This window comes from Salvelinus sp. IW2-2015, linkage group LG18, assembly GCF_002910315.2.
Source record: "Salvelinus sp. IW2-2015 linkage group LG18, ASM291031v2, whole genome shotgun sequence".
In the NCBI taxonomy this organism is placed as follows: Eukaryota; Metazoa; Chordata; class Actinopteri; order Salmoniformes; family Salmonidae; genus Salvelinus; species Salvelinus sp. IW2-2015.
The window spans coordinates 39,548,663-39,558,087 of NC_036858.1; the positions used below are offsets into that span (position 1 = coordinate 39,548,663).

The following is a 9,425-nucleotide window of genomic DNA, read 5'->3' on the forward strand; positions in this document are numbered from 1 at the left end:
TTTAGGAGACGGTCCTGGCGCTTGCTGGACTTTCTTGGGCGCCCTGAAGCCTTCTTCACAACAATTGAACGCTCTCCTTGAAGTTCTAGATGATCCGATAAATGGTTGATTTAGGTGCAATCTTATGGCAGCAATATCTTTGCCTGTGAAGCCCTTTTTGTGCAAAGCAATGATGACGGCACGTGTTTCCTTGCAGGTAACCATGGTTGACAGAGGAAGAACAATGATTCCAAGCACCACCCTCCTTTTGAAGCTTCCAGTCTGTTATTCGAACTCAATCAGCATGACAGAGTGATCTCCAGCCTTGTCCTCGTCAACACTCATAACACACACCTGTGTTAACGAGAGAATCACTGACATGATGTCAGCTGGTCCTTTTGTGGCAGGGCTGAAATGCAGTGAAATGTTTTTTTTGGAATTCAGTTCATTTGCATGGCAAAGAGGGACTTTGCAATTAATTGCAATTCATCTGATCACTCTTCATAACATTCTGGAGTGTGTGCAAATTGCCATCATACAAACTGAGGCAGCAGACTTTGTGAAAATTGATATTGTGTCATTCTCAAAACTTTTGGCCACGACTGTACAGTGAAAATGGTTAACTTTGTTAAAGCAAGGCCCCTGAACTCTCGTGTATTTTCTACATTATGCAATATATGGGCAGCAACCATGTAACGCTTTTACAACATACAGAAGTGCGCTGGTTATCAAGGGGCAAAGATTGACACGTAAAAAAAAAATGAGAGACAAGCTTAGTTTTCTTTACTGGACCATAATTTCTCACAGCGATTGGCCCATCTGGGTGATGTTTTTTATTGCCTGAATTACATTTACATTTAAGTCATTTAGCAGACGCTCTTATCCAGAGCGACTTACAAATTGTGCATTCACTTATGATATCCAGTGGAACAACCACTTTACAATAGTGCATCTAACTCTTTTAAGGGGGGGGGGTTAGAAGGATTACTTTATCCTATCCTAGGTATTCCTTAAAGAGGTGGGGTTTCAGGTGTCTCCGGAAGGTGGTGATTGACTCCGCTGACCTGGCGTCGTGAGGGAGTTTGTTCCACCATTGGGGTGCCAGAGCAGCGAACAGTTTTGACTGGGCTGAGCGGGAACTGTACTTCCTCAGAGGTAGGGAGGCGAGCAGGCCAGAGGTGGATGAACGCAGTGCCCTTGTTTGGGTGTAGGGCCTGATCAGAGGGCCTAAGGTACGGAGGGTGCCGTTCCCCTCACAGCTCCGTAGGCAAGCACCATGGTCTTGTAGCGGATGCGAGCTTCAACTGGAAGCCAGTGGAGAGAGCGGAGGAGCGGGGTGACATGAGAGTGATCTGAATGATCTGAATCTAGGATTACAGGGACTCTCCGCAACTATATTCAATATCCCTTTCATACCCTGCCTCCAGTCCATTTACCGATATCTGAACAAGAGAGCCTTATCGAAATTGCAACAAGCGGTTATGTGAAAATGTTATTTAATCAGAAGCCATTGCCAGATTTCTGGATAGGGCTGCGCTCAGAGTAACCTACCTTGGCAAATCGCAGTGTTAAGACACRGATGTCTTTTGCAACCAKGTACTTAWTTGAGAGTGGATTTTCGGCCCTCACCAGCATGAAATCTAAATAGAGGCACAGACTCTGTGTGGAAAATGATTTAAGACTGAGACTCTCTCCAATACAACCCAACATTGCAGAGTTATGTGCATCCTTTCAAGCACACCCTTCTCATTAACCTGTGGTGAGTTATTCACAATTTTTGATGAACAAATAAGGTTTTATATGTAAGAGGGCWAAATAAAGAGCAAAATGATAGATTATTATTATTTGTGCCCATTCTTATATGTAATAAATGTATTGTATAATGTGTGTGTGGCAGGCTTACAATGATGGCAAAAAACAACATTTGAGAGTGCGCTGACCCTGGTGCAATAGGGTACGCAGCTGGAGATTGAATGTTTGAAGGGGTACGGGACTATAAAAAGTTTGGGAACCACTGCGCTAGACCATCCATTTGGTTTGCAAATCAGTGTACCTGCGCAGCATCCGCTCAATTTTATGCCCACGAACGCATATGAAATTACCCAGCAGCCATTAAAAATAATAATAAATAAAAAAGTCTTCTGGTGGTTTAAATTTGCAGCCATGATGAATTTTTACTTCAATCAAATGAACATTTTTAATMACCTTTCTTTGCTATTCTGTCTTCTCAGGATATYCATTGGGAGATGTCTCAGCACCTACTGATGCTGATGCTGCGTTCTGACACCAGTCACCCCTGTTGTGACTCATACAARTGGCATGCCTTCAAATGGGACAACTTCAGAATCAAGGGAGAAGGGGTTGATGTAGCATTCTCCATTTTAGCTGATTGCCTCAAATCTTATCTTCTTCACCTTGGTGAATACTTTGTACTGCTTCTTTCTCCCAGAAATGCCTTGAATCAGGAACTGCTTGGTGCTGCCTTGTTCCTCGCAGTATTTAGAATGTTGTTTTATATTGATGGCTGCCAATCGGCATTCATGTTTATCTCATTTTCTTTTGCATGTCGAGTTTGTGGTTTGCCTGATTGTTATGCTCAAGGAATGATTCATGTGAATGAAAATTAATTGTGAAATATTTCTTTCACTAATTTTCTTTGAGAACTTGATCGCTTTGCTACTTACGTTGTACTTTTTCAGTACTCATTTATGTTTGAGTTATTTAGCCGACACTCTTAGCCAGAATTCGGGTTAAGTGCCTTGCTCAAGGGCACATTGACAGATTTTTCACCTAGTCTCAGGATTTGAACCAGCAAAGGTCTTAACCGCTAGGCTACCTGCTGCATTTGAAATCATTCCATAATTTTCTCTGAACACTGCAACTTACTGAATAGACATCTACAGTATACCATCAGACTCACTTCACCTGTTTAAATTAATGGAGGCATAATGCAGATGAACATGATTTTATTTTATTTAACTTTGGTCAACATAAACAAGTGAATACATTGCCACCATGTTAATTATTAAACAGAGAAATMCTTTATTACCAGTGTTCCTGTTTTTAATGTTGTAATCAGTACATATGTCAATTCAACCTTCATTTTTGCATTGATAACTTGGAAAACGAAGTATGCACTTTTGATCCCAATAAATGATTTAAGGGCACATGTAAGAGGCTTGTCGGAATGTCCTCTTACTACACGAAGAACTATCAACTTTCCATGTTTTGGAGGTAATCTGTATATCAATAGAGCTGTATGGTGTGCAGTACTCTTTCTCTGACTAATTATATACCTAGTGTTTTCACAGACAGCCACAAATAGCAGCAGTAATGAGAAATCTATAAAATAGAATTTAAAAATAATGCACATAAGGTTTGTAAAACATTTGGGGACATAACCAGTAGCTGTCATTGATAGACGTAGGTATTAAGGCTGCAGATTCCCTTTGTCTTGCATCTCCTCCCATGAAGTTTCCKGCCTGTATCTTAAATGAGAGCAACACAAATAAATATCTCGACACTTGCACATGATCGGTCTCAAACGGTGGTTCTGAAACTTCGGAGTAGTTCCTTTGAAGATAGCTTGAGAGAACTACTCAAAAGACCGCAGTGACAGAATTTTTTTCCACCTCCACAACATAAAAACATGCAAAGCAATTAAGAACATGATTTAATACAGTTCTAAATATTAAAACACATAGCTGTAGTTTTAGTTACTTTTATTAAGTGGATGACACCATAAAGGTGTACTTGAATAGATACAGTCAGTGAGATTACCATGTCTGGGGGATAAATTAGGGATAGGAGGGAGTGGGTAGAGAAAAGAAAAAGGTCCACTTTCCAAATTCATGACCTGTTGCAAGTGCTTTGGCCTGAATGCATGGTCAATGGGGGAATGTTAACAGGTAGGCCTAAAACCCAGGAAATATCATGTTTTAGAAAGGCCCAAAAGAGGGTGTTATAACAATGACAAGAGGTCATTTTCAGGGCTTTCCATAGTTTGGTTGTTAGATTATGAAATAAAGGCTGAAAATGTCAACACAAACACCAATGTTCAAGAGTTTGACCTCTTGGGAGTGCCGTTCCATTGATTCAACATAAGGTGGGCTCTCAGGGTCCGATCTATGCCCTGGCACCGATTCACCCAAGGCAAAATCAACCTCTGACTCAAAATAAAAAACAGGCAGACCAATCAACCTCCTGCAGCAACAAAAGGAGAAAAGTGCCACCAGGAGGACGATAGGGCTGTTAGTTTCTGATACGAATAAACCACTAGGCTTAACTACGCAGGAACAGTAAAGCCTTGTCCTCAGGATGGAGCCCAATTCTTTTTTTAGTTGATCTTATCCTGGAAAATGTACAGGTTGTTGGTGGCCGCCACAGCGATTACATTTTCTTTGGGGTGCCAGGCGGTGTGCAGGATCTTCTTGTTGAAATCCAGGCTGTCCACACTAATTTCGTCTTTCTTCCTCTTGCCTCCAGTGGAGACTTTGCGGGGTTTGAGTGTGCCACGCGGTTTGCTGCTCTCCCTGGAGGCCTCCAGTGTAATGTCCTTCCTGGTGTTGCGGTCAAACATCCGGAAGAAGTTGTTGTAGGAGCCAGTCATGATTGCACTGAGAAATGAAAGAAAAATGAATCATTAAAACTTACATACTGGCAGAAAAGTTGTCCAAAGAACAACATAGTAGTTGCAGATTGCCTTGAACAGAGAAAGTGCTCGGGTTTCTCACCTGTCGCTACCGTTCCAGCAGCACTCAAACTTGTCGAAGATGCAGTCATTTTCATACAACGAACAGAGCTTGCTGCGAAGGTATTCGTGAACCTGGACGGGAGAACGTTGATTAGTGTATTTGGAAAAGAAGTGCGTCTTTCCAACAATTTTCTTATACCCAACTCGATAATTGTGGGTAAGCAGACCACACTGAAAATGATGTTAGTTGGAGTGTTATCACTAGGAAGAGCAAMCTAGGTACCTTATAGTGATTGGGGGATAAATGGATAGTTACATATCGTGATATTTTTTTTTTWACAATTTTATTTTTGCACTAGTTGGTTGTACCTGCACCAAAACTTCAGTATTTGTCCTTCATAGCTTGTTCTTCATCTTATTTTTAAATAGGGAATTTATTTTTTAGCACTTTATTTTCATGACTGATCAAAACTCGTTTTCTCATGGCCCTCTCGTCTCTATGCAGCAGACATATGGTGAGCAATATGTTTGGAACATCGAATCGCAATACATATACAATCGTGAGAATTGCAATACATATCGTATTGGCACCTAAGTATAGTGATATTGTATTGTGAGGTCCCTGATAATTCCCAGCCCTAGTACCTGATATGTCTCGACTGGCCTGCTCTCCATGTTGAGGTCCCACACCTTGACGGAGAGGTAGTCCCGTGTCATCATGTAGCGCCCGCTGTGACTGAACTTCACGTCAGAAATGGACGAGATGATCTCAGAGAAGAACGACCTGCTGCTTGGATCCTCAGGCTCCTCAAAGACTACAATCACAAACATGGAGAGAGATACTCAAAATGACAGACAATCAAAGCTCATTTATCTGTGAATGAACATCATTTAGAATGCAGAGAACAAGGCTCTACGGATACTCACACTTAGTGTGCCTATCGCAGAGTGCTGCTGCTCGCATGTCACAGAGGCGTATGGTGCCTTTGCTACTGCTGTACACAAATACATTGCATTGGTTTGGCTGGCACTCAGCAGCTGTGATCACCTCTGTCAGTTCCTCCATGTTGGCAGGCTTGATGTCTACAATGTCTGAGAACACACTGTTAAGGAAATTAACTGAAATGAGTCTAAAAAGGATCATATAGGCTAATACAGGGCAGTTCGGACAAAGCTAACATTTGCATCTAAAAGCCATGATGCTGAAGACTTCAGGACAGATAACTTTTCAGACAAAGGATACTAAAGCTTCTGTCAGTGATTTCCAAGTGCCATAGGTTAATTCTTAGGTCATCAGCGGAGAGGTACGTTTGATGATCGCTATTTACAGAAATGGAATTAATATGATATGTATGAGCGTTGGCAAACACCCTCCGAGGACTTGCTTCTACCATGAGATCCATGGGCATCAGCACTGGTACCTATAAACACAGGACAGATTTATTCAGAGGTGGAAGCGATAAGCATGCTGCGCGTGTTTGTTCTTGTACAGTGTTTGCTGAAATCTTAAAGGTCAAGCAACATTAAACCAACCCGCAGGGAGGTAATTCTAAAGGGATCCCTGAGACGTCCGTCTTCGTCTTTCAAGTTGTAACCCTCAGCCCGCTTGTCTCGTTCACTGATTTTCCACAATTTGATCGTTTTATCTGTATAAAACAAAAACGTATATGTTCAGGCTGAAGACAACCTGACCAAAAGCTTAGTAGGTTCAAGCAAAAAGTTCTTACCATTTGTTGAGAGCAGAAAGTGAGCAGAGTTTTGTTGGGGTAACCATCTTATTTTGTTAATTTTTTCCTCGATTTCTAAACTTTTCAAGTAGTCAAATTCAGGTTCGTGACTCTGAAATGTGCTATAGACGTTGTATTCCCCTCGCAGGTGTGGTCTAMTTTTACACTGAAAGAGAAAAGTAGATGTGCACTGCGTGTCAAACTTTGATATTAAACATGTATTATAATTTTCATAATTTCTTTCCATAACAACCTATCATAGCTGACTCCAAAATGTATGTCAGTAACCAGGTTTCCATCCAACCTTTTTATGCGAGTAAAGAACGACGGATAAAAAAAGTCATTACAGGTCTGACGAAAACAGCAAATTTGGCGGTCAATTTTCCAACCGTCAACAAAACAAAATACGCTAGACAAGGTGGGATCTTTGTGTCGGTATAATGTATTACGCAAGAAATGGAGGTGGAATCTGGCTCTTTTGTCAATAATAAGCTCATGTAGCCTAGGCTATACCTGCACGGTATCTGCGAGCTGTAGAGCGCACGTGCCAATACCAGTGGACACATTCGCTATAAACGCAACTTTTTTGTGTGAAAAAAACACCAGTAGAGTTGAAAATGGGATGCAAACCGGTACATGGGAATTTAACCGCAAAAGTAATTTTTATGTGCACTACGTCATCACGCACAGCCTTTTATCCGCAACAAGTCAATTTGATGGAATCATCTCTGTTGGGAAAATACGGATTTAGAATATTTGCATGAAAATCTGTCGCCAATTGGATGGAAACTTAGCTAGTGTTTATGAAAATAAATGTAGTTGGTAATTATAAAATTCACCTCCTGTTCATGTTGAAATATGACAACTCTGCCTCCCTTGTCTCCAGTTGCTAGAAACTCTCCAGAATGGTTGAATTCAACCGTTGAGATGATATCAGCTGAAAGGAGGACATGTACCATAAAATCTGGATTCTGGAGCATGATTTAGTGTATAAGGGTTATCCTTATACATTTAAGGGTTATCCTTATACATTAGACACACATCAGCAAAATGACAACACCTGGTACAAAAAACAATCATGGTGAAACTTTCATGGGTGCACACTATGCAATGTAGTCGACAGAGCGGTTTATACATTTCTACCTCTACTTTGAAAGAATCAAACACACAAATGTTACTCTCTCCCTATCAGAATGTATGCAACATACACAAATGTTACTCTCTCCCTATCAGAATGTATGCCGCGTTCAAAACAACTGGGAACTTGAAGAAAGAAAAAAAAACTAGCTACGACTGGGAAAATCATTTTGACCGGTCATCCAACTCAGAATTCCAAGTCGGAAACTTTTTTTAGAGCTCCGACTTAAGGACCTGCAGATCACAGACGTAATGATTTGACCTTGTTTTTTTCCCTTCTAGCTCACAGTTGTCATAAAAGCACCAGTACTTTATCATACAATATGTGCTCACAAACAAAGTGAGGGAAACACACATAGTATCAGTAAATATATTAGAAGTGTTTATGAGAAATGTAAATTTTGTCAATCTGGGCCAGAATCACTTGGGGCATTTGTATTTACAATGTGTGTATGTGACTATGTTCTGGGTGGATCTTCAGCTGGATTTGGGTAAAAGATTTGGTAGGGACATTCATCTGCAAGCTTGTGAGGTTCTTTTAGTTTTTTGATAAGATAATCCACTAACAAAAAGGTAGAGATTCATTTGAATATAAGTCTTGCCAAATATTACATCGCATAACATTTATTTTTAAAAACAACATAATTTTCACTATTTTTCAAGGTAGATTTAAAGAATTGCTTTACAACATTGAATACTATGCTCTGTAACAATAAGGCAATGAAATCAATTGATACACTAAGCTATTCAAATTTATTTGAATGTAAAAACCCTGTAGGTGTTTCTGTTCTTGTGTTTATCTGTGTGATGTTTTGTGTTAGAATTTTTAGGAAGGGCGCATAGATTTTTGTAACACATTTGTATCCTTCAAAATGTATAGAAATTCAATAAAAAACGAATTTAAAAAACGGTATACTTGCCATGTTCCCGACGCAGACCTTTGACGTCATTGACAAATCGCACCCACACTAGCTAACTTAATAACTACGCTAGCAAGATAACTCGTTAGTTTACTACAGGAGATTTATCTTACTAGCCTACAAAAATTACAATATCTAATACGTACTCTGACTGCCTAATTCGTATTATATGTTACATAAATGTGCGGGACATAAGTTACTGGGGACAGTTGTTTGGGTAGTTATACCGTTAGCTTGCTAATGCTAGCCGACCGTAAGCAAGAGAAGCCAGCTAAGGTAACGTTAGCTAGTTAGTTAGAAAAACAAACTCCGCGTTGCCCAGTAGTACTCCTTATATACATGCAGTGTCATGACATCTTTGTTCTTGAAAAGACATTCAGTCAAAGGCGTAGTTAGCGGAAGTTAGCTAACAGTATCACATTTGAGCTCAAACGCTAACGTGTAGCTAGCTACCATTAGCTACTCACCTTCCGCAACATCTTCATCTATTGCCCCCTTCACTTGTGAGAAACACCACTGAAAATCATTTCCACCGGCAACTCCTGCATAACAACAATATTGGAATAATTAGCGCCAGTTCACCAACCCATTTAGTCAAATGATGTGTTGTCAGTTAACGTTAGCTAGCCTAGTTAAAACTTGCATTCAGGCCACACAGCAACGAGTGAGTGGTATGGGGACCCTTTCCTAGCTACAAAAGTAGCTTACCTGCCATTGTTTCATTTAGCAGAGTTTGATATTACTGAACACTGCTTATTCAACCAATGCAACTTGCGTGGGGTAAAAATAGTCAACATCCACAAGCAAGGTGAAGAGTCGGGATCAGATCACGGAAATCGTCTGTGATTTTTTTCCCATCCAAAATGGCGCACATTGCGTGACACAATGACGTTATTTCGACATGCCTCCAAGCATCTTTCAGGTATCTATCCAGACCCCCACCATCCATCAATCCATCCATCTTCTTTG

The 9,425-nt window shown here is 40.5% G+C and overlaps 1 protein-coding gene across 1 annotated transcript; it reads right to left on the reverse strand.

The window, feature by feature from the left end:
- Positions 1-3,684: 3,684 nt before the first annotated feature.
- LOC111978157 (serine/threonine-protein phosphatase 2A 55 kDa regulatory subunit B delta isoform) lies at positions 3,685-9,339 on the reverse strand. Its single transcript, XM_024008042.2, has 10 exons — positions 9,165-9,339; positions 8,924-8,998; positions 7,239-7,336; positions 6,400-6,565; positions 6,206-6,318; positions 5,916-6,093; positions 5,600-5,764; positions 5,318-5,487; positions 4,713-4,804; positions 3,685-4,595 (listed from the first exon to the last, which is right to left on the reverse strand). The coding sequence occupies exons 1-10, from the start codon at positions 9,169-9,171 to the stop codon at positions 4,316-4,318; spliced, it is 1,344 nt and encodes a 447-aa protein (XP_023863810.1). The 5' UTR covers positions 9,172-9,339; the 3' UTR covers positions 3,685-4,315.
- Positions 9,340-9,425: the final 86 nt, after the last annotated feature.